The 26334-nt window shown below is 39.3% G+C and overlaps 1 protein-coding gene across 7 annotated transcripts in view; it reads right to left on the bottom strand.

Moving 5' to 3' along the window:
* KIAA1328 (KIAA1328 ortholog) overlaps positions 1–26334 on the bottom strand; it is a 179740-nt gene that overhangs the window by 40862 nt on the left and 112544 nt on the right. For all 7 annotated transcript variants that reach the window (XM_021379504.1, XM_021379500.1, XM_021379499.1 and 4 more), the window contains 2 exons: positions 17185–17870; positions 13951–14046 (listed from right to left, as the gene is read on the bottom strand). In XM_021379504.1, the coding sequence (XP_021235179.1) occupies positions 13951–14046; positions 17185–17870 (782 nt within the window). The remainder of the gene's footprint in view (positions 1–13950; positions 14047–17184; positions 17871–26334) is intronic.

A 26334-nucleotide genomic window follows, 5' to 3' on the forward strand; every position in this document is an offset into this window, starting at 1 on the left:
TCAAGATGTAAAAGCCACAGCAGCACAAGGAAGAAAGGTGGGAGATAGGCCTGTTCACTCATGATTTGTGTGGGGTGAGTAGAGCTGGAACAGTGCTAACAGTGCTGCAGGTGAGGAGAAGCTCAGCAGGAACGTCAGGCCAATCTCTCATCACTGAATGCCATCACCCTTGCGTTTCTTGTGACAAAAGCAATCTGTTTATGTCAGTAGATCAACAACCTTCAAAACATACTGCTAAAAATCTAAAGCCTATTTCATACTGAAACTGAGTGCTTGAGAAAAATCGAAGCTTAACATTTTCCCCTCCTTTTCTTTAAAAAGTAGGAAAATATCCTGTTCTAATACAGATCTTGAAGACCATACTCAAGCCTAGAGTGAGATTTCATGGCCCAATTATGAAACCTGGCATTTTGAGGCTAATGTTAGATGTATCAGCATGTTAATGACACTGCTGGGATCCACTGCATGTTAATAAGAAACAGCTGCTTTCCTTTCTAGAGAGCATGTTCATTTATACTTTGGAGATCTTCAAGACAGAGTCCATCTCCTTTCTTAAGTATTTCTTACGGTAAAAGGCAGAAGTCAGAGACAAATAGGGCAACACTTCAGCAGACAAGGACAGTTCTGTAACTGAAATATAAATATTATTAAACCTGTCTGTAACTAAGGACTTTTTCAACACAGAAAATACACCGTGATTGCCTACAATTTACATGCTGTTATGCACACAATATTGCTGTGGAGTGATCCAGACCTTACAGTCCTCCTCAGGTTCTGTGTCCCTGAATCCAGTAAGGCATTTGGAAGGTTGCAACAGGTTTCTGCTGTTTCTTTCTGCTGAACCATCTGTCTTGAACCTACTGCATTTGGTTTACATTTCTCCTCATCTTGGAGGAGTCATATGGGCAAGTGTATTAAAAACTTTCTCATATACAAGCTCTACAAGGGTAATGTAATCCACAACACAGCTTCTCCAGACCATTCTTTCAGAAACCAGTTTCTTCCCCGCTCCTTCAGTGACTGGTACTCAGACATTTTATTCCACTAGCAAGAATTGAGGCTGCATATGCTCTTAATTATCAGTGACCTATTAGATCATACCAGCCATAGGTGAAACCCTGGCCTCATTGAATCAATCAGAATACTGCCCTTATCTTCAATGAAGTCAGGATTTTGCTTAATATACACAGTTAAAGGTCTGTTTGTACGAAGTACTAAGCTAAATTCCTCCTAAAATTATATTCATGCCTTTCCTTTGAAGATCTGTCCTCATTCTGCTTGAAGTTAGCTTATGCTCCAACTTCCCACCAGCACCCTTCCTACACTATTTCTACAGTTTTGCTAATAAACATTGAAATGAGCTCTGATTACTTTCTCTCTTAATCTCTGAATCCACAGAAAATTCCAACATAAAGGTTTTCAGACAATTATAGGGAAATACCCACAAAAAGCAGACTGGCAAAGCTTTAGCAGGACAAAACGCTGTGATTGCGTGTTTGGCCTTTCTTATAGAGCAGAATAGAGCAGCTGTCGTTCCAGCAAGCAGTGCTGTCAGACTTCACAAAAGAAAGTCATGTAAATGTCAAGTCATAGGTATAAAAACAATCCTTCAAAACAGCGTCTGTATATATCTGAAAAGCCTGCCTAGCTGTCACCACTGAAAGTACCATAAGGAATGATGCAAAACCCTGTTTAGGACAAACAAAGTTTATGAACTGAGTCCAAACTTCTCCAGTAGATCAAACTGCATAACTCTCTCCTTCAGCAAGAAAATCACATGCTCTTCAGAGTGCCTTAACCAGAATCACTATTGTTTGGCTGAGAGCCAGCCCCATTCACAAGGTGCCCATCAAAAAGCCAAATTCAAACAATCTTCTGAACAAACAGCCCCAAAATTAGAGTGCAGTGTGGTTGTGATAAAGACACAGATGAACACTGCATTGTCCTTTCTGAACTTGGCTCACCCAGAAAAGTTTTTCCAGTCAATGGGCTGCACTGCTAAACAGACTGGAGTCATACAATCATAGAATTGTTTGCGTTAGAAGGGACCCTTTAAGGCCATCTGGTCCAGCTCTCCTGTAATGTACAGGGACATCTACAGCTCGATCAGGTTGCTCAGGGCTGCTGCAAGACTCAGGCTGAGTGTGCCAGCAACCACCTGCTCAATGCAAGAGTCCTTGTGCTTCCTTCATTGACTTTCCATACATAAGCACTATCTCCTCCATATGAGTTCCTGACAAGCTAGTAGGTGGTGACAACAGGAACTTTCAGTAAATAAGCAGCAATTGCCCCTTTTCAGCCCATGCATCACATCACAGAGTGACCATTTGCTGAAGACAAGTGACAGTACAGCAAAGGAAGGAAACACTAGGAGTTGGAAACCAGGCACTCAGAGGCTCTCCAAAGTGTTCTACTGACAAGACATTTTGAAGAGGTGCCTAATTAGAGCAACAAATATTTAAGATTGCACTCTTGTGTACAGGCATTACAAAGAGCTACGCGTACACAGAAAATCTGTCCTCTTATTCTAATCATCTTTACCTGCATTGCATGATGATTAAATCAAGCATTTTAAGCACAGATTGCTGTTGGTTTTTAGGATTATATAGTTTTTTTACTGATGCAGTTTTACAAATCTTAGGACCAGCTAATCAGTTGTCTGAAGGCTCTAATGCTGATCTTGCTCCAAAAAGCCACCAGAGGCTCAGTGTTGAGGCACAAGCTCAGCCTGGGTACAAGGCACAGCTGTAACATGATGCTGACTGTACCTTCACACTGGCTCTCCCAACCAAACATAAACTTCATGGTTTTTTTATTTTGTTTTATATAATGATCAAAACAATATGTTAGGATACAGTTAGGTCTGCAGCAATAACTATACATATACACACAGAATCCTTAGAGTAAGAAGGAACATTTAAAGTTCATCTAGTCCAACTCCCCTGCAATGAACAGGGACACTACACCTAGGTCAGGTTGCCCAAGGCCTGATCCAACCTCATCTTGAAAGTCTCCAAACAACTTGTTCCAGCACCTCACCACACTCACTGTAAAAGACTATTTCCTTACAACCAACCTAAATCTACTTGCTTTATGCTTAAAGTCATTTCCCCTTATTCTATTACCACAGACCCTGCTAAAGAGTCAGTTCACTTCTTCCCTGTAGCTCCCCTTTAGCTACTGAAAGGCTGCTACAGGTCACCTCGGAGCTTTCTCTTCTCCAGGATGAAGAGCCCCAGCTCTGTCAGCCTGTCCTTGTAGGAGAGGTGTTCCATTCCTCAGATCATTTTTGTGGCCCTCCTCTGGATGTCGCCAGTCAGTTCATTTGCATTGGTGAGCAACAGCAGTACTGCATCCCCCACAGTAGGGCTGTCTACTACTTGACTCGAATTTATCCTCAAGGCATTCCAGGAGCCTATGGAATTGCTTGCAGCTCACCATCCTACTTTTCCAGCAGATGTCTGGGTGGCTGAGGCCCCCCAGCAGGATGAGCGCTTGTGATCACAATACCTCCCGCAGCTGGAGGTAGAAGGCCTCACCAACAGGCTCTGCTTGATCAGGTGGCCTGTAGTAGGCACTGATCACAAGGCTCCCTTTGATGCCTCAGTCTATAACTGTCACCCATAGGCTTTCGACTTGCTCATTACTATTCTTTAGGGACAGCTCTTCACATTTTATTCCTTTTCTGATGTAGATAGCAACAGCCCTTCCCCTCCTTCCTCACCTGTCCCTTCTGAACAGCTTGCAGCCATCGACAGCCACATTTCAGTCATAGAAATTATCCCACCAGGTTTCAGTAACAGCAACTACATCATGGTTTTCTTGTAGCACAGTAGCTACCAGCTCCTCTTGTTTGTCTCCCAAGCTATGTGCATTGGTGTAGAGGCATTTCAGCTGGGCAGCTGGTGTTGTCACCTCCTTTAAGGATAACTCCTTAATTCGTTTTAAGTATTTCCCTTGATTTTCCCCATTGACTTCTCCTACTGCCGCAGCACCCACTGCCCAAGTATCCACTGCTTCATCATCATAGGATTTCGTATGTGCTGTAGTGTTGCCAGCACCTCTCAAGGCAGTGGGTCCTTTAAGGCCCCTGCTACCACCCTGTCCCTCTAATCTAGCTACGCCATCCCACACCTTATCGTGGGAAGGCTCAGTATCCCCCCCCCATTCCCCATAAGACCTAGTTTAAAGCCCTCCCACTGAGCCTCACCCATGTTTTTTACATGGTGCCCCAAAAGTTCTAATACAAGGATCTTTTAAAATGGTGTCATATGCTATCCCATTGCTGTTGGAAACGCCCCTCCTGATCCATCATTGCACTTCACTGGCCTTTTTTTCATGATTAAATCACATCTGTAGGACATAGTCATTCTATGATTAAGTAGTATATTAATGATTTACTACTACACAAGTACTCATCTATATTATATTGCTTACTAAAATGAAAACACTGAGATTGTTTATTGATCTGCTTTAAAAAAAAAAAAAACTTATAGCTCAAAGAGAAGTAAATAGAGAAATTATACTTTGGAGTTTCCTCAGACTAGTGGGTTACCATATCCAACAGATGTATATTGACAAAGCAGCTCTTGGTAAAGATTAGAAAAATCTCTTCTGGCCACTTGCATTGCTTCGAATCCACAGAAGTTACTTATTTCTCAGATTGTGCTTGATAGCTAGAGATAGAAAAATCAGCTACCTATTGCAAGTACAATACATACAATACAGACTGAGAAGCTTACCTGATAGCATACACCTCTAAAAACCATGACCTGGGCCCCACAAAAACAAACACACACTGGAGATTTCCTTCTAACACAAGGATTTTATGTGAATGTGACAGCACCACTGAACACTGACTTAACCAGGGTGTTTATTGAGCAGATTTAACACTTTTTATGTGTTTGCATATTCAGGAAATAAACAGACATAACTAAATTTAAACCAGACAGAAATCTCTGCTTCTCTAAGAGGTGAATAGCCCTTTTAAAATCATTCAGTGCGATGCATGCTCTGATGTCCAATATTCAGGGGAAGAAAGATCAGCAAGACCTTGTGGGCTCTGTACTTTTGTTAGGTCAGATACCAACTTCTCCTGTCATCATACAGCAACCACTGGCAAATAAAACCTAGCTTATATTTTACCAATCAAAAGAAACAAATTGAACTTAGATTTTGGAAGTCTGCCTCTGCAGAAGTTTGTTAGAATGTCTTTGGAAATATCTGTCCAGAGCTGCTGCCATCAGTATCACTCTGACGCTGTGAGGTGTGTTTTCAGAGGCTTGCATCTATTTGTGTTGCCTGGCCATCTCAGCCCCACTGCATCTACAGCCAGTGTATAAATTTAGCCTTTCTCTGAGAGACATTACTTTCTCAGAAAGGATGCAAGACATAGATGCAGATTAAAGGAGCACAAAGCTAAAAAGAAAAAAAGGATTAACAAGGCATTGATCAAACAGAAGGGCATGTAGTTACATAAAGAGACAAAGCCTGACATTATTGACAGACGACTGAAGATACTTGAATACTGTTTTGTTTTGAACTTCCGCGTTGCAGAAGCAATATATAAGCTTTTCTACACTCAGAAGCTGATCATGTATCACTTCAGTTAAATTATAATACTTCCCTCCCTAGGTCACTGGTGAGATATTTTGAGTATGACTCAAATTTTACGTGGATTTGCTGGGCAGAGACCATTCTTATGGAAGAGACCATTTAGTTTGAAACTCGTAGTAAACCCTGAAAAGAGAGTTTGAAGTTGCAAGACAGGAAGGATGTCAGAGCAGACAGATGGAGGCAGGAACCACACAATGCAACTCAACGGGTCCAAAAGCCAGAAATTAGGCAAGGTGGTTGGATTACATGGTCAAAAGTTCACGCATTGCCCCAGAAAATGTTGAGTTTCTCTTAAGTGAAAGAGTAAAGATGAGGAGATGGCAGAGAAAATTAAAAAAGATGTGGCAGTGTGACTTTCTGCAGAGCCCTGTAGACTCATGCTGTGGACAACTGGCCTTTGAGGGAGGGTTTCAGAGAAGCGACAGTGACAAGATCTGAATATGCAGCAAAGATGCTGATTTGGATAATTTATTTTGAAGGGAGGATGTGAACACTGAGCAGGCAGAGAAGATTTTATAGTAGTCAAGGTGCAGGATGAAGGGCTCTGTGGTGTTCTAAATGCTGACACACTACCGGTACGTTTTTCCTGCAAAGTAGAGAGAATCTGCAATCGTTGTCAGCAGCTCCGATGCGTATGGGAAGGAGAATGACCCTGAGGTTACAAGTCTGAGTGACAGAGAGGATGCACTGTTATCAAAATCATAAGTGAAGAGAGATTCTGAAGAAAAAGGTAAGGAGTTCTGTTTTGGCCAGATTAGGAATGATCTGAAGGCAAAACAACCAGGATTATGTGTCAGGGAGGCAGTCAGATATGCAAGACTAGACAGAACAGAGCAGAGGGTTTAAGAGTTATTGGCAGAGAGATGATAGCCAAATCCGTGTAACTGGATGTTGTCATCCGGGGATATGGGTACGGAAATCTCCAGGCAAATCAAGGAATGACTAAATCCCTTCCCTGCCACCTCACAGAAGTTCACACCTAGATACAAAACGAAACTATCTAAAATAGTGCTGCAAAAATATGCATTAAAAAAACTGTCTCTCCATAAAATCTAAAGATCATACTGTTTCTAAAATTAGGGCAACCACTAAATGAAAGTTAACCCGAACAATAACTTTAGCTAAACTTCAGGTCACATGCATTTAATATAATGAGATGAAGAATATGAAAAGGCCATTCATAATGGAATTCATCGAGTTAGGAATGCCATGCTTAGCTGCCTTATAACATATAATTAATGATCCTATAAAAATCCAGCAGTACGAACTCTCCCGGCTGCCCACAGAACTGTTCTTTATGCTGGGTAGGGCAAAGCAAGCATCTGCTTCCACAAATACTGCCCTTTGAGAAGCTGAAAAGCTTTTTTTCCCCTGTTCCATCAGGGACCACATTGCCATTTCCACGACACGCTGAGCTTTGAAGCGTTACCCAAATCAGACTCTAGCATTTGGCAACCCAGTACACATCTGTCATGATAGACTGGTTGTTGGTGAAATGTTAAAGAAAAAGTCATTAACGCTTTTCCATTGCTCCTAATACCCTACCTTCCTCTAGATTATTTATAATCCCCACTAAACCCATCCTCTGTTTATAGTCTTTTAACACAACAGAGGAATATGTACTATCTGGAGATCTGGCTTGCTTTATACCACTCCCAACCATTTGCTACAACAAAAGATGTTCTCTCTCCATCAAAAGACTGGATCCCTCCTGAAGCCTTGATGCTCAGATTCAAGGTTAAAGGATTAAGGCCTGAAGCATTGAGTACCAGAGGAAAGGAAGCCAAATATCAAAAGAAACACAAAAATCAATCCTCTTCACCACAGGAGCAGTGTGAAGAACAAATCAGCCGAGTTGAATCTGAAGTTTTCTCTGTGTGGCTCTCAAAAATCAGCACTGTTACAAACGTAATGGGTACTTCCGCAAAGCCTCAGCACCTATGCAATGCTGCAGAGTTCAGCTCAACCACCAGCACGGTCCAGAAAGTTTTATGTCAGAGTAATTCGGCTGCAAAAACATCAAGTCCACTTCAGAGAAGGCAAGAGCCTGAGAGGAGCACGAGCACGCACGCCATTATCTTTATATGTAGTCTGTATATCTGCAAGTGACAGAAACTAATATTTACTAGAGTTTGCCTTTTGCTTCAATTCTCTGTGTGCTGAAGCACAGCCAAGGTCACCAGAGGGGTGGAGGAGCAGGTTTAGCTTAGTGCAGCTGCAATCACGACCAGAACAGCACGGCACAGAGGATTTCTTGCTTAACTTTGTAATACCAATAGCTTTTGTTCTTAGTCCTGCCCCATCAGTTCTGATATAAGCCTTTAAACGGAGTGAAAGTTGTTCGGGTGGGTTTAAAATCTCCTAATTTAAAACTGCACTCCAGAACATTTAGCTCCACAAGATTTTTCTTAACTTTTCCAACTCACAAATTTCTGGGACATATGAATATATAGATTAACATATGAATATGTAGAATAAACATAATTTTCTCTTCATCCAACACTACATTTAAAAATAAAAAGTAACTAAATGGTATGTCTGAAAAGGCAATCCACTCCAATTTATAAAAATAGGTTTCAGGTTTTCAAAATTCAATTCAGGCAGTAAACTAACACTGTGTACATTTTCTTGTAAAGGAGGCATCTGCAAATGACTTGCAAGAATGTCTCTCACTGTCTGCAAGTGCTGGCAAGGAGCAAACTCCTTCAGGAGATACATGAATTTTAAATATTTTAACCTAAAGAAAAAAAAAATAACCTAGCAATTTGAGTTCTGATACATGATATTACAGAACCATGCCCATCCAAAAGACTGGCAGAAAATGCAAGATTTGTGAATATATCAATGTAGTCAGGTCTTAGTAAGCTTGTTTTCACTGATTGCCATCCTGTCCTAAGAGGTGTTTGTAACACCAGAATTCCCATGCTTTCTGAAGACCTCAACTACAGGGTAGCTCCATCTGCCTGAGAAAACGACAAGGGCTGCTCCAAAAGTAATGCCTCCTATTTTATTATGTTGGCCCACAACGTCAGAGGTAGATGGTGGTGGTACAGCAGACTGTTATGAGTGCAGCAAGCAGGATCTTGTTCACTGCAGGTGAAAATGCAGAGCTAATGGTGGCAACTATGTTGAAAAACAGTGCTTTGTAGCTGAGAATTTTCCGTCAAATAGTGTTATTGTGCACTTTGCTGTAGTTTCCATGGAAATAAGTAGGAGGCATTCCTTTCGGCCCAATCTATTTAAAATAGTAGCTCCCACTTATATATTGCGCCTCAGGCTTGTGCTCAAGGTTAATTTGGACTGTAATGGTAAGGATGTAATATGTGTGCAGTATATGTGACCATGAGAACAGAATCAGCATAATTCAGGTAAATGTAAGACAGATTCAACCTACTGCCACAGTTCAGAGTAAAGCTGAACACTACATTAGTAAAGCAACCAGGTCAGAGGAAATGAGCTCCTCACTCCCCAGTTCAGTAAAGACCACTGAATGCCTTAGAAGTATATAGAAATATAATCATTCACACAGAGATATATATACAAACTCCCCTCAGTTATCAATAAGCTTTTAGTCATCACATCAGAACAAAAGCCTTCACCCTGAACAATAAAACCTACTGGCTTCAGAGCCTGTATGTGGCACTAAAGAAGCAAAAATTTATATCCAGCTCTGAATGCATGCTTCCGTTATGGCACAACTGACGCCAGCAGGCATCAGTTGGAGAGATGCTCATCCTATATGTAACCAGACAGTTCCACCAGAGAAAGGGAAATTCATATCCACAATAATTCAGCATTTGCACTTCTGGCAGATTGGTATGCACCTTCTCTACTGGCCAAGCGAGTGTTTGCTCTGCAAATATCCCACCTAAAAATGATACAAACTTCAATATAAAATAATCTGGAGCAAGAAAGTAACTTAGGTATTAAAAAGAGTGCTAACAAGTGGGGAAGCAGTTTCCAGACACAGAGACTTTATTGGCCATTTGCAAGCACAGTTGATTTCAGTACGATTTAATGCACCATTCTGTCGAAGCAGTAAAGAGATAAAAAAAAAAATCCAACAAATTGTGTTCAACACATTCGTAAATGTTGGCTGAATACTACTTAGTTGCACCTCAAGGGACCAAAGACGATCAGAGATGAGCTGAAGGAAGCTCTTGGCCAACAACCATTTCTGGCACTGAGGACAGTTTCTCCTCCAGAGTTCTCAGGAGAGGATGCACACCGTCACAAAGAACTGGCAAGAAACTCCAAATATGAAACAAAAAGAGCACTCATTTTGCCACTGTAAGCACCAGTTCCCTTCAACAACTGGAGCAGTGGGGACAGCACAAGTCAGGTCAGAGGTGGCAGCGCCCTGTAGCTGTGTGTAATTTTAATTTTATTTTTAAACATGTTGGGGGAGGATAGTGCAAAGAAAACAGCATATGCCTGGAACAGCAGGGGGAGCTGCAAGTCTGCGTTCCCCTGCATTTATCTTTAATTGCATTGGCTGTTTGGACAAAAACACAGAAGTATGCCTGTATACCACCACAAAAAGATGCCTGTATGTCTAACAAGCTGCAAAAAAAAAAAAAAAAAAAAATATTGAGTACATAACAAAGCACTAAACAAGGAGCAAAAGATAATTGTCACCTTCTCTCACAAGATAATAAAAATAGTTACACCATAAACATAAAATCTTCTAAAAGACCCTTGACAGCATTCCTTCCTGGAACTATCACCATAGCAATGAGCATTCAAATAGAAGGGAAGTGCTACTGAATTCCATGTTTGATATTTTCAACTAACTAAAAATATAAGCTGGAGAAAATCCACATGGGTGATAAAGAATGAGGCACACAAACATAAAAAGACTTCAATGAAATTAAAGGAGGCAAATTACACCCGCAAACCTTTAATCCTCAGGGAAAGAAATCCTCTAACCAGGTAGTATACAGTGAAAGAGTGCCTGCAGATAACCATAAACCCCTCGGATAGCTGCTGTGTCCAACAATTCCAATGTATAGCATTTTATACAGGTCAACGCCAAGGTGCAGTGGCAGTATTGTGTGAAATCCAAGGAAAGGACGCATGTTAGAGAGAAGGGGGTCAGAGCTGTACCAGCACAGCCCTACAGGAAGCCTAAGAATTGGATAAGCAGAGAACATTGTCGATCAAGATTTAGGCACAAAGCACAAGTCTGGTGAAGGGTACTTGCAAAGCAGCAAACCATATCTTCTCAAGTTTGTGAGGTTGAATAGGTCTTATTTCCATGGTGCTCTGATCCAAAGTTGAGCATAAATAAAGAAGAGTGGCTTGTTTTAAAATTCCTCTCCCAGATGCAGACATCAGGAGCGCACACAAAAGCAGGTGCTGGGGGCACTGATCATACTGAATACGCGTGGAGTGGGTACTTGAGCATGTACCAAGCATCTGCGTCTGGGAGATGGAAAGTGTTTTGTAAAAGGCTGTTTTATGCTAAACAAATGCATCAGGTTATGTTTTTATTTTGAATTTTTTAAAGCATCTTGCATGCTGGGGCAAAAGAAATTGCACAGAGAATCAGACAACTTGCCATTAATTCTGAAAGTGACTATCTCCACAGCTGAAAATTAGCTGTGGACTCACTGAGGAGCACTCTACAGAAAACCATTCTCAATAAAGCCTGCTCTGATTGCTGCGCCTCAGAGATGCTGCATCTGAAGACTCTTCAGGTCCCAGGCACAGGCCCAGCTGTAGGGAGGCAAAGGGACAGACACAATTCTTCCCAACAGCTCAATAGTCACAGTAGAGAAAAAATGCAGTGCTGCAAATTCATACTGGGATAGTCCAAAGAGAGGGAGAAGGACAGCACTTGCTGACTTTGTTAATTAATGAAGAAAACAAAATGGGACATTTAGTAGAGAAAATGGGAATTTGGCTATAGTTTGTAGTACTCCCTGAGGTGAAAGTTTGCCTTTTCACAGACACACTATAACCAAAAACTGAAACAGAAATCAAACTCCGCACTGTTCTTGCTCCTGAAATCTTTTTTGCTTTTTTCAAGCAGGGAAAAAATTAATCCCTACAGGAGATGACAAGATGCCTTTTAAAGCACATATCTCATTTCTGACTACAATTACCTTTCAATAGCCTGGCACAGCTGCATGCTCCTATTTGCTTTTTGTTTTTCATTAAGGGCTCCTCTATTATTTGTACCCATCCTATAGCATTTATGCCTGGCAATGATGCACATTCCCTTGCTTACGACTCATCCCATAGATAGCAGAGAATAAATTGCAATTAAATTTTCGTAATTGTAGATAATTACCTCAAAATGAGCTGTTAATTATAAAAAAAACTATGTTTTTCAGTTCTTGATTATATTATTTATTTTACATCTAATCTCCAATATCTCACTTCAGCAACTTCAGTATTTTAAGGGACTTTCTCCCCTTCCTTTCAAATATCAGGAGATTTTTAAACTAAGTTTTGCTTATTTTAAGACTGAAATCAAGTTTCATGCTGTGAGGTTTGCTAGAGGAGCTTTGTGTAGGAGCTGGAAGTCAGAGAGGGTTTGTTTTCCATTATGGGTCTGATAGTATTTGCTTTTAAAATGAACCGTTTGGCAGATCAATTAAAGGAAGGAAAAAAAAAAAAGAGATACTGTTAAAAAACAAAGAATATGTTCCTGCCATTTCTGCCTCTTCTCTTAACCCTAGTCACACACTTGCACACCCACTCTCTATGCTGAAGAAAACATCACTTACATATTCAAATGCATAAAAAAGACGAATGAACTCGTCTTTGTCAGCCTCTTTCAGCCTAACATTAGATTAAATTATTTAGAGAGCATTCATCTGGTAACCTTTGCAAAACCAAAGATGGCATATAGGAAGAAAAACTTCCAAGTGTTATACTGCCAAACTTTGGAACCAGCTGGCATGCCAACCTAAGACTGCGCGAACACATTAACCTTGAAAAATTACAGTAAATTAAACCAGGGGACTGAAGGGAGGGAGCTTTCTGAAATCTGGAACTCTCATTCTGTAAACATTACAGTTTTTTCTCATTTTATGTGCTAGGCTACATAGATTTTTTGCATTTGTTGGTAATCTGTTGCCAAGAAGCCTTGCAGATGTTCTAGGTTACCTTTTCCTTCGGTGGTTTAATGCTACTGCATATTAATATCATAACTATATCTCTTTTCTTAAGAGTGATCACATTTTTATCACTTCAGACTGTATGAAAACAAAACAAAAAAGCATCAAAATACAATGAGGGATATGTCAGTAACTCATAGCAACAAAACATCTGCTTTAGCAATGAAGCATTCCAAAGAAATTAGCAACTTCTGTTCTTCTAGAGAAAGAAGCTTTACCAGTGGTCTGACTTCCCTTTTCAGTAAGAGGGATCTCAATAAAAAAAACATTGTCAATTAAGGTTAAAAAATATAAAAACAAAGTATTGAGTCCTTAGTCTGTAAATAAATTAACATTTATTCTGTTATAATCATACCAGAAGTGGAGAGAAGAGCTTATTATTTTAAAGATTTCTCATATCATTAAAGAGAAGGCCACTCAAAGGTCAGTTGCTCCTCTTGTCCGCCAAAAAGGAAGCTTGGGTCAGAAGAACAGATACAGTTCAAATGCAAAACACAATGCTGTTTATTTTTGAGAGTGGGAGGAAAAACTTGTGAAGCCCACAGTTTTAATTTGTTGCTTTTCTAAGAGGCCTGACCATTCTTCCAATGGAAACATGAAATGTAGCTGGATGGAACACGAAAAAATACAGTCATAGGTTCATTGAAGTTTTAAATAGCTTGCAGAATGGAGATAAAGGGCTAGATTTTGGCTTAACTCGACTTCCAGTTATTTTCGCTGTAGTTAGCACTGATTATAATGGAGCAGAGGTTCAACAAAATGTTCTTTAAAAAACAAGCAACTATCACCAATGGTAACACACCATTTATGTCTCAGAGGTCAAGGCTGATGTACTTTTTACATCAGGTCCGAATCAAAGCTAAACAGATGTTCTAATCTGAACTGAAAAATAAGAAGTAAAACCTAGAGCAGAGAAAGAAATTTAAGATTTTGTGAAAACTTCAATTTGTCGTGGGCTAGGTTAGTGTCCTTACGGTAGGATACACACAATATGAGACTACAAGAGAGGTCAACCCCTAAACTTTGGGTAATAATAGTTCAATACTTACCCCATAAAATTCAGCAACCAAGGAATTTTATTTTTTCTGGGGAAAAAAAGTTCTTAATCTGAAACAAACACATGAACAGATACGCTTGGTAGCCAATATTACACTGTCAAGAAGACACACCGACACTGTGAAGTACTTAGAAGAGAAGAAAAAATTACCTTAGACGCATGCTGTTGCCATTCATCATCAGAGCAAGTTCTCCAGGTGTTTCATCAATGAGCACATCTCCTGAACCTGACACATGGCCTCTAAACCTGAAAAAGCAGAGGTAGCTGTTTATGCAGCTAGAGGTAGCTGTTTATGCAGCTGGTCATATCACCATAACAGAAATTCTCCACAAATAGGGTCAGTTTTGTGTCTACAAGCAAAGCACTTAATCATGTTTAATGGAGAAGCTTTTACAACTATTTTCATGCTTTCAAATGTACTCTTTGTTTTGGAAGGTTGACTGATGTACAGTGCCTTTCCTTCTGTAGGTTTCCACTGGGAAAAAGGTTAGAAAAACTTCATTTTCTGCTTTCAAATTATCTGTCTCCTTGAGAAAATGGTCACAGTGTTCAATAACAAACATTTCTTGTTGGTTAAGATTACAGCTTTACCAACACCAGAATTCAAAGGCATCACATAAGCTGCTCAAAACATAGAATGGTAAAGATGGTTGTGTCTTCTGAAACTATGTGTACAGAGATAATGCTCAATTTTTCATGCTTCACCCTAATTTTCTTTCTTTCCACCGAAGACTGAAAAAAGTCAGTAACAGGGTATTTTTTCATCTTAAATAAAATTGTTATTTCCAGGATTTATCCAGATTTCTCCACATAACCAAGAAAGAATATTTTGCCATTTATGGAATTTTTTTATATTCTGGTGTGGCTGACCTCAGTAGAATCATAGAATCAGAGAATCACCAAGGTTGGAAAGGACCTCCAAGATCATCCAGTCCAGCTACCACCAGTATTTGTTCACTAAATCATGTCCCTTCATACAACATAAAAACATTTCTTGAACACCTCCAGGGAATCCACTACCTCCCTGGACAGCCTGCTCCAGTGCCTGACCACTCTTTCAGAAAAGAAATTTTTCCTAACGTCCAGCCTGAATTTCCCCTGGTACAACTTGAGGTCATTAAAGTAGAAGTCACTGATCTGCCACTTTCCCTGCAAACCCACCGTTTTTGATAGCTGAGCAACTACTTCACATCCTGAGAAACTGCAGACTGAACGTACTATGAACACTTGAGCCTAAATAGAGAAATGGGGGAAATTAAGATGCAGTTATGATGCACTGTTGTCAAAAAAAAGGATCAATTCATACTTTTCATGAGAGAAGAAGAGTTAATAGCCAGTTATTACAAATGGTCAGACCTTTTATCTGTCACTGAATGACAATACTTTCAGCAGCTCAAAATGGACCTTAACCAGTGTTCCACCCATGCAGAAGGACAGATAAAAATAAACACAACTTGGAAATGGATTTTTGTTGTATTTTTTTTTAAAGTGCCATGATGTTAAGAGATGAAGTAGGTTAGAGTCTCCTGCCAAAGAAGCAAGGGTATTTGAGCTTAGCTAAACAAATTTTTATTGTTTGTAGTACATAAAATTACCCCGTTATAAAGTGCAAAAGAATCATACAGCCAGAACTGAAATAGAACTGTAATGCTTATGCGATTTGTCTGTAAATATCAAACATTTCATTCTAAAGAGACTGAGTATTTTTTAAAAGCAAGCACGCTATAGTCTAGTTGCACTTCATATGGTCAAAATGGCAAATGTGCATTCACCTTCACCTCTGAAGAGATCACAAAAACAGATTTAGTGCTCAGTCTCAGATCATATGATCTTTTTCATAGCATTTTTTCCTTCTATTTTTTCTTAAGTAACTAGAGCTCTGTAAACCATCTTTTTTTTTTTTCAGACAGGAAAAAAAGAGGCTAAAACAGGCACAATGCTATTAACAAGCAAAACATTATAGAGATATTTAAGGTCTAGTTATTTTCCTGGGCAGATGATGCCTCAAATAAATCTGAAAATTATCTGTTAGAAACAAAACTCCAAAAGACTTAGTCTGTATATCCTTCATATTCTACTTGTTTTTCTTTAGAGGTCTGCATGCATAGAATTAAGGTATTTGATGATTAAGAATCCATCTGTTCCCACTTCTTTTTTGCCTTAAGTTATAATTCTTTGTTTGTAGCCTCAGCCATTTTCAACACACACAATTATGATTGACTCTGATAAAACAGACATTTTAAAGCCTAAATAAACATACTCTTTTCAGTGTAAGACAGGGTCCAAGAAGTCAAACAAAAGATCATCTGAGTTACAGTATTCTCTTTTAGAGTTTGAAAAGCAACCAGAGGGCTGTTATTAAGAAGAGAAAGTGATACGTTCCTCAGTGGTGGTAATAATGCATGCAAGTAGGAAGTGGGTCGAGTATTACAGAGACTTGTGGGATGCTGTCAGCAGTTACCACATTAAAGTAATATTGAAATAAGCCTTCTTGTGAATCCTCCCTATTGTTTTTTCTAAAAGACTGACAGATTTCTCCCTTTGCTTTAGCCTGAAATGCTAGTACTCAATTGAGTTACATCAGCTAGTCTAACATTTTGGTATGTAGCTTTAACCCAATCCCCTTGTTGGTTTATTGATACCAATAAACCAGATTATCCTTATTGTCAGAGTCCCCATTTAAATTCTCAGGAAGGTTTGTCTCACCTTCTCTACCAATCTCAAGGGCTTTTGAAGCCACATTCCGTATTTCTGAGATTATTGCCTTTCCCTTCTAATTTTTAAGCAGGTCTTGTGCCTCTGTCTTGGCATCCTCGCCTGCAGAAATATCACTGAAAAGAAAACATCCCTGTATCACAGGACTCCGTTCTTTTGCCACATGCATGTATTAAATGTATAAAACAGTTTTCATCTTTTCTGTAAAAGATATTTCTTCCAGTTGCCACCTAGGAAGGTGCAATATTTCAAAATTAACCTCTCCAAGTAAAGGAGAGGAATGCCACGTCTATGTCATCTGCACACATTGCTCCCTTGCCAAATGTCTACATTCCTTGAAGTGCCTACACTAAGATCAAGCTCTCAATTTCTTCTACTACTCTTCTTTTCCTACCCAGTCTCTTAGAACTGCTTTTCTTATGCCTTTCTTTCTACCACATACTGTTTTCCTCTGCTGCTTTCCACAGCTGTCATGCTGTTTCCCAACAGTGTATGCTAATATAATACACTAAAAAGTCTCCTCTCCTCTAAATCATTGTTACAGAGAATTGTGCCACAGGTATTGCCTTATCTTATTTTACAAATTCTGTCTTTCCCTTATAACTACTGCTCATATCTTCATTAGAAATTCTAGAATTTATTTTTTTTAAATATAAACCTTGAAATCACCTGTTATAATCCATTCGGGACTGGCGTAGCTGCTGTTGTTTTAGGAGCAGTTTTGCTTCTTGTTTAGCCAACAAATTTTGGAGACGTTCCTTTTCAATTTCCAGCTCCATCTTCTGCAGAAGCAGCTGCTGCCTTCTTTCTTCAGACAGCCTTTTAGCTTGCTCTGTTTCTTTAGACACTGAACTCCTGCTGTCATTCAGCCCAGAAACTCGAGAGAGCCTGGAATGATCACAGGTTTTGTGAGCTGGTCCAGAGTGTCTTCTGGGTACCTGGCTGACATGGTGGCTCTTCTGAACACTACCTGAGCTCCCTACATGCTTGCAGGCACAGCCATGACTCATTTGTGGAGGGCATGTGCTTGGGAATTCATTTGCTTTTTGGTCTATCTCCTGAGCTGGTTGTACATGGCGAGGGCTTCTCTGCTTGACTGAGGAAATCATATTGTTACACTTTCTGTGCAAGCCATTTTCCAGTGGATTTTCTTTCAGACGATCCTGATGGTTGTAAATGATTTCAGTCCCATAATTGTGATTATTCCTGCAAGGCTGAGACAGTGCCACACGGCTTGGGCTTCCAGCCTTTGATGCTCTACTGTTCTTAAATAAAGTCTGAGGTCCCGCAACAGCTAAGTAGGAACCATCTAGTTCTGAGGGTAGTTGTTGGCAGGAGGACTTCTTACCAGACATCTGAAATAAGAGAAACAATTTCCTCTGAGTTAATAAAATGTATCTTTTCTCATTAATGACATGATTTAAACATGCTCACTCAGACTCGCTGCATCCTGCTGATGGACATAGAGCCCACCTTGACAAAATGTTTATCAAGACAGACATGCTTCTGCCATCAAATATACATTTCATTCAATCTACACAAGTGTAATAAATGTAAAACTACTGCCTGCAGGATCCTCAGCATAAAATGAGTCGCTTCAGAGTATCAAGTAGTTGTGAGCATCTAGGGTTACATAAAATCAACTTGAAGAGTGGCAAAAAACATTAAATGTTAATGTTTGAAAATGTTTAATTTTGAATACCGAGCCAAAAAATCCATTCAGCCACTATAAATACTCTTTGATTGGCCATTACACAGCAGGAGATTTGATGTAAAACATTTCACCTTGCACTGAATGGGATATTACTTATCGCTGGAAATTTGATGAGAGTTTTTGAAATATCTTTACAGAAACACAGATAAAAACCAACTACTTTCTGTAAAAAATGGTTGTACATCAAAAGCTGTCATTTAAATACAAAACATGTTTAAATTCAGCTATAAACGTAAGTGATTTTTCAATTAAGCTGGGCAAGTGATTATACTCTGATAAAACTCCGAAGAAAGAAAGCAACTGTAATTCACATTTGTCAACTCAGTGCAAGCAAATTCTAGTGGTTTTGTTATACTCATGGATATTATGCAACACACGTCAGAATCCCACTCATATCCCAGAGTATCTTTACACTATGGTTCACCTAGACAGTTAAGCATTTGAGTTGTTATGCACATCAGAATGATAGTGAATCAGGCACCCACAACCATTCTATGATTCTATGATTTCTTTTGCATTAATTTCAATAATATACTGAATTTAAAATCTTCCAGCCTCTGGGACTTTTCACAAAGTGTTTTTTTGTGTGTGTGTGTGGTTTTTTTTTCCAGACACCAGGTTTGTTAAAGATAATGAAACCACTTCAGCAAAAGTGCTTCAACAGTGAAATTCACAATCCACAGATAGCGAGCAAAGTATTATTTGCATTCCAGCAGTGCTTACAACAAATAGGTATGGTTGACATACAGTGAAAGTCAGACAGCAAGCTCTACAACAGCAGAACTTAGGAATGCAAGTAAGTGTCCAGTGATGATCAGAAGAGAGATACAATCCAAATCTAGGCAGTGTTTATATCTATAATTTAAATTCCTTTTTATAAATAAACAAAATACCAAATACACTCTGCTGTTCTTCAAGACAGCCGATTACAAGTTTCTGGTAGACTTCACAGCATGTAAATTAATGTGGATTAGCACCTGAATACTGATATTTTATTATTTCTAGTTTTGTGGATATAAAAATATCCTCTCCACCAACTGATTGAAAGCCAAGGATGTCATGTTTTGCCCCAAAGGGCCCAGTAAGTTGGAGGCATTTGCATTAATGTCAGTGCTGAATGTCTGAGGAAAGTCTGGTGCTTGGACTGGGTGAAAAGTGCAGGACATTAAAATATTTTAAAGTCAGAGGGGCTGGCAGGGCAAGTGAGCAGAAATGCAACATGCTGCCAAAAAGACGGAGTTTGGTTATTTATTATTTGCATCTTGCCACCTTTGTCTGCAGTATTTTCTAGGCTAATAAAGGTTACAAAACTTTTAAAATCTAAATTAGACAATACATAGAGGAATGACCAGCAATAGGAAGAAATATTACAGAAACGGAAAAGGGAGAGAGTCTTGCAGTTACATCCTGCCTCTCATTTCCCACTTCACCTGCTTCTGCTGGCCCAGCACTTAGGGCAACTACAGAAGAAGGGGTCCAACGTGTCTAGTGGCCCAGACCTCTAGGACAGCAGGTGGTAACAGATCCAAATGATTTTTTGGAGGATCCTATCAGAGATGACAGAGTAGGGTAACCTACAGAAAGAATACATCTAACCTTCATCAGCCCGTAAAGTAAAGAGGAACAAACAACAAAAAATGATGCAAAACACGGAATGACAGAATTTCCTTATTTTAGCATTTGTTTTATTGACTAAAGGTACAAGAGAATGTTAAGAAATCTAAGCACATGGAGATGGTTCAAAATAATCATCGGAGCAGATTTAAGAATAAAGGCCCACATCGCAAATTAACTTCATGGCTGAGACTCCATTAGGAGTCCCCGAAGGCCCTAAAAGAGAGGTACCAGTTAGCATTTGTTGACCTTGGCCACCATTAAATCTGCCCTGATGGTCTCAGTAATGGCACTGACATTTAAAGACTTCATAACAAGGCAGGGAAACTTTAATGTTATTTCACAGTTACAATATGTTTGCAGGGGGGGAAATTCTCATTAATGTCATCGAATGCGAGTGTTTTTTTTGTTTTTTTTCATTCTTTTAGAAGAAAGAGGTCATATTAGGTAGAAGACTGAATTCCAATTTCACATGCCTTTGAAGGCTACTCCGTACTTCGCAAATTCTGCGAAGAAAAATGAACTACTGGGAGCCAACAACTTTGTAAGTAATCCGTGTTCTTCTGCTAATGCTTTAATTGAAAACTACAGCTGGATATAGGCTGCAGGGAAAACTGCCTGAATTCTATACTTACAAAGAATCATAAAACCAGAACATGCCAGGACAAATCTGTAAGATGCTAGCCAGGTGAAAGGGAAAAGTGAAAAAAGATTGTAAAGACTCATCTACTATCTTGAGTCTAAAGCCTCACAAGCATACGGAATTAAGTAATTTTACTAGATGAGTTTAAGAAAGATATTACCTACGGGATGCACGGAAACCATGACGGACCATGATGGAACAGCTGTGCTTTCCCCTCTGTGGAGTTCTCCTATGCTTTTGTATAGTATTTAAAGATACAACTTCCTTTAACAGAGGCTTAAGCAAACAAACAAAAATTCAGACTGCTCCTTGCAGCATACGGAGTTAATGAGATTTGATAAGACAGGTGTGAAACTCTAGCATGGAAAGAAGGAGATATTAAAAAATAGTTCAAATAATCTTTACAAGGGCTGAAAAGAGAAGACAGGTGGGGAGCTCTAAGAAATCTTCACTTCAATCCCAGTAATTTTTGCTCAGGGATTCAGAGCAAAGCTTAAACAAACATCCAGTCCTTAAAACTTCCTACAAACAGACAAACAGCACACCAGCTTTATGCATGCAGCATTACCATCTCTGCAAATTCTTGCACGCAGATTGTGTGCTCTGCAATGTTAACGTGTAGCACTGGTAGAGGAGACATTTAAAAACTGATTCCAGCGCACAGGGCTCTGCATGGCCAGGGCTGGGCTACCAGCAGATCAGATCTTATGATCTCCACGCAAGCAATGTCCTGACAGATTTAGCAGGCAGATATGCATGCACAAAACATGTTTAAGAAATAGATGCAAATCATTAACTCGAGAAGGTTTGCACTCATTGAACAAAAGCTACAGTCCATCCATGTACTGGGAAAAATACAGAGCCATTAAGGTTAACAGGAAAACTCCTGTAGATGTCAGCAGGGTCAGAGTTTAACGCAGGGCATCTGGCTTTATAGTTCATAGCTGAAATTCACTTGAATACTGAGAGGCAATCAGCTAGAATTGTTCTTGATGGCATCTTGAGCACATTTTTCTAAACTGGATTTTCAGCCTTGGGGTTTCTTTAGATAGGGGAGAATGAGAGACTACCATACACAGAGACACCTTAAAGAGTGTCATGGGCATGCATTAGTGACCTAGCTGACATACTCATTAAGGTATGCATCCTAAACCCTGAACTCAGTCAGCTCTACGCACTGCCGATGTACAGGTGTCACCTGAATAAAGCTTGGTTTGGAGTTTGCAGATCTATCAGCAGTGTAAGCACTTGCTCTTGTCACTGGAGTAAGGAGAATATATTATAAATAAGCTCAGGTGTGTTATCTGAGCAACAGAAAAGCCATTATAAGAACAACTATTTCAAATGATAAGACTATTTGAAATGCATTACTAGTGATTAAGGAGCTATTCTTTCCAAGAATCCATAAGAATTTATCAAGAAAGGTGTAAAATGGTAAAGATTTCAAAGTAAATTAGCAGGACCTGTTGAAGTCTATCAGTTTCTTTTCTTTAAAACATAAAATAATTATTAAAATCTCCAACACAAACAACCTAACATTGGTCATTTACAGGATGCCCAGATAATAGTACAGCAACTGCCTCTGTTAGTACCTAAGATAGATGCCATAGGTAACTCACAAGGAAAGCTGACTGTTTCTCAAGAAATAAAGAAATGAAGCACCATTTTCTGCAGTAATTTTGTACAGCTATGATTGCCACATTCCACTGAATAAAACAAGTGGTCTCAAGTCAGAGAAACAACATGTGAATGACAGCCACAAACACATATTTTTCCTGTAAAAATCTACTGAATTCAATATACTGAACAGGTGTAGCAAAACAAAAATAAAAATAGGATCACATCACAAAAAAAATGAATCCATTGCTGCTAGCTGACAGCAGAGGAACACCTCCTCTGTTTCCACTGCCTTTAGTTTTTTTTCTCCCCTTTGTTATTAGGGTTTGAGTCAGGATGCCAGGTGCACAAAACAACCTGCATTCAAAGTGGCAAGTGAGCATTTGCTGGCACTCAGCTTTAAGTGTATATTTTGCATTCATAAACATGCCACCCTTCTCTCCAGCTACACAAATACTGTAGATAATCTCTAACAAATGCTTCCATTTCCGATCAGCAAACTGGTTTTACGCTGGGCAATAAGGCAGTCATTAATAATAGAGTGCTCCAAGAAAACTGAAGTGCAGCGTCTATGCATTTAGTGCTGGAAGTCACTGTGAGCAGAATGCCCATTAAGCCCAAACAGTAGCTACACATGGCAATGCAATATCTGACCACTAAAAGTAAAGCAAACATGTTTGCTTTCAGAAACAAAACTATACCAGACCTGTTTGCACCACAGAAAAATGCCACTATACTAATCTTGACAGCACCAGGTCTAACTATTAACATTCAATGTGCTGCCAACATTATAAAAACGAAAAATCACAATCTTCTGACTTCAATTTTTTACTTCTGCCCTTTATTTTACTGAAGAATCAGTAGTTCAAGACCTAGATAAATATTTCAAAAACTATACTATTTGTGAGCAGAGCAGGTCACTACCATTTCCCAGTGCGTTTGGAGTTCATGTGAAATAAGGGCAGAAGAGTGATGAGCTGCATTTTTAACATGGGCATACACAGAATAGTTGTCTAGCTGATAGAGAATGCGTAATGCAACATCTGCACAGTAAGCCTTGCCAAAGCCCCATCCCAAATAAATGTAGTGCATTCTCCCTAGTGCAATTAACTCTCATACGCTGGCAGGTTTTGCTAGAAGATCATCAAGGTAGATTACCTTCCAGCATATGAACTAAATACTTACAGGTGTTATATCATCAGTTATTACTTACAAACTTCTGCATTTAACAAGACATCCAGGCAAATGAATGATCTAATTTATGAATTATTTATAAGAATTTCACAGCATGCTCCTGGCGTCATCCATGGCCTTTTCCAGGTCATATGACACCAATTAGAGCTGAATTTTAAATTATTCAATAACCTGAACTCTCTTGTCATTTAACATATAGATATCAATGCAGTAAACAAGTTAAGTCTAATGGGCCCTGGAGGTTTGCGTTCCTCCGCCCATCAGCAGAGGCTGTATGCTACTGCTGGAATAGAAAATAATAGAATGCAGCAGTCAAAAACATTTGCAAGGTTTTAATAAGTTATTTTGGCTCCCTTAGGGATTTCAGTATAACTTACAAGCACTGAATCTAAAACATATTAAAGTCCTTAGCTATGTGCTTTTAAAACAGAATTAGGACATAGCAGAAGAGCAAGTCTGACACTAACCCTAATTCAGGACCTTAATTTGAAATGTAGTGGAAATTATTGAATAAGCAAGATTTACTATACACAACTCATTACCTTCAGGGTTTCCTACAGTATTGCCAAAAATAGCCTCTCTCCCAACACATCTACACCTGTCTGTAAAGGTACAGCTGTACACAGGGAAATGGAAATCTTAATTTAACAGTATCAGTTGACAGGTATACCTTGCACTCTCTTAGCAATGGGGTGGAAAAAGCACTTCCATCATTCTCCTACCCTAGCAGCACTGAGGAGACTTCTGCTAGAAAACTACCTGAACATGGGTATCATCTTCAAAATGTATAACCTCAGAAGAAAGGTTTAAGGACCTGTTTAGCATATTATGAAAAAGAGAGGAGGAAGCCTACGAAACATCAAGTGCAATGTAGAAGACATCTTAAAACCACTGTTTTCCCATGATGACTACAAAAAGACATCAACAATAGAGATTACCAAGAGGAACAGCACAATTACATAACTGATTCTGCCTTGTTATAAAGTTTGCAAGAAACGCACAGCGAGAATGCCAGACTCTGGCTCCAAAGCAGTTGCCCCTGGATGTCTCATGAACCTGTAAGCATGACTTTGAGACAGAAGGGAAGCATTCAGACACCCCTATCTACTTGCTGATCTAACCTTAGATGTCCAAGATGTACGGCTGAAAACTTCTGGGATTGCCTGCACTCAATAGCAGCCTAAACTGCGCCTAGCACCAACTGGTTTATTTTTCTAGCATCTGTGCTCAGCTTTATGAACATTGCTGCTTAAATCCCAGACCCACTCCTGCAGATGGCCCCTTGTAGACCTATATATTGGAGAACCCAATGACCCCACTCAACCACACACAAGTTTCCTTTGCACTCTAATTGTTCAAGGGTTCATAAACTTCCTGTACAAATGCAAGAAGAAAAGATGGAACACGAAATGTTTAATTTATCCTTTTAAACACTAGCAAGAAGTTCTCTAGCTGCTGCTGTCAAGACGAATGCCAAAAAAACAGTGATGCTGAGAAAACATCATGCCAAATAAGTAAAAACACACCTATGCAAATTATCTAGCCAGGCTAAGAAGAGTAAGGATTTAGGTAAGAGGTGCCAATGGACATCTGCTCCCCAAGCGTAGCATGTGAAGGGGGTGTAATAGAGTATACTATCTATATTTTAATTATATATATACACATTTAATTGTATTTATATATGTGTATAGGTGTGTTCTTTTAAAATTAAAAAAATAGAAGAGAAAAAAAAGACAACTGCTTAATCTCACAGCACACATTTTAAGAACATACAAAAATAGCTATAAGGGATTTTATTTTGGTTAGTAGCCAGATTTAGTTTCATTCCTACAATGGGCAGCATTTGATTATTTCACATTAAGGGTACTAACATGTCGGATGGTAAGAAGGAAGTTCATATTGGTTTTCATTAATAAGTAATGTCCACCATGTATTTGGCCCTTCAAAGCAACTTTTTCAAAAGTTATTTTAAAAAGCAAACAGTTTCTTACTTGGAATCAGAAGTTTAGCATATCAGCAGCTACACATGTTCCCAGCCAGTGCTAGTCTCTTTAGAATTCAATCAACATTTGCTCTAAAGTCATGCTTTCATAGCTGCAGACACAAGACAAAAGGGCAAATATACCATGACCCCTCTAAATAGCCCTGATTACTGTGATCAAACAGAAGCCAGATACTTATGTGGATAAGAATGTGTAGAGTTTGATGTGTGAAGATTACCACAGGAGCAGACATTGAATCAGCATTTGCCAACATGTACCTGACCATGACAGCCAATATCACCTTTCCCCTGTATTTACAGTAGGGATAACTGCAGTACCCATTGCCCAGTGATGAATTTTAAGTACCAGTCAGTGTTCACTCAGAAAGATTACCAGAAAGTTTTACTTCCTTCAGAAGCTAAGTGTCTCCTGCACGTTCCCCAGGGTATGGATGTAGGTTTTGAAATTTGCTGCACGAACAAAGGAAAAAAATGGAAGACATTGAAGAATTAAAAACGTGCAGAGGTAGAGAAAGTGTTTTGGCGGAAAGCATACAACTAGAAAGTTATTTAAATAATATAGAAATCCCACAAAGACAAAAAACAGAGAATCTTTTGACTTTAAAAGAATGGAAACGTGTGCCCAAGTGAGCACATATTGTCAGGAGTGCCCTTGCAATACGAGCCAGCCGGCATTTAGATTCTGCTAATGATCCTATCTCTGGGAAATAATTCATAAAAAGTAAACAGTAATTTTCATGTGCCTGCCCTTTTGATCTTACATTTGTAGGGAGTATCCTGAGGCTAGCTGTGGGTGCCCCCGTGGCTCTGCCTGATTGACCTCTAAGCTGCCCCGCAAGTAATGATCATGCCAAGGAATGACAACAAGAGTTGCATGGAAGAAGACATTTCAATGCAATACCATTAAAGACAGGCTGACTCACTTCATCTTGTCAAAGCAGTAGTTGCACGTAGAAAAAATAAAAGCTTTTTAGAAGGACTTTCTCATTTTGTAATGATGCTGTACTTCAGAACAAAGGCTGGAACAAGACACAC

Source organism: Numida meleagris, chromosome Z, assembly GCF_002078875.1.
Source record: "Numida meleagris isolate 19003 breed g44 Domestic line chromosome Z, NumMel1.0, whole genome shotgun sequence".
Classification (NCBI taxonomy): domain Eukaryota; kingdom Metazoa; phylum Chordata; class Aves; order Galliformes; family Numididae; genus Numida; species Numida meleagris.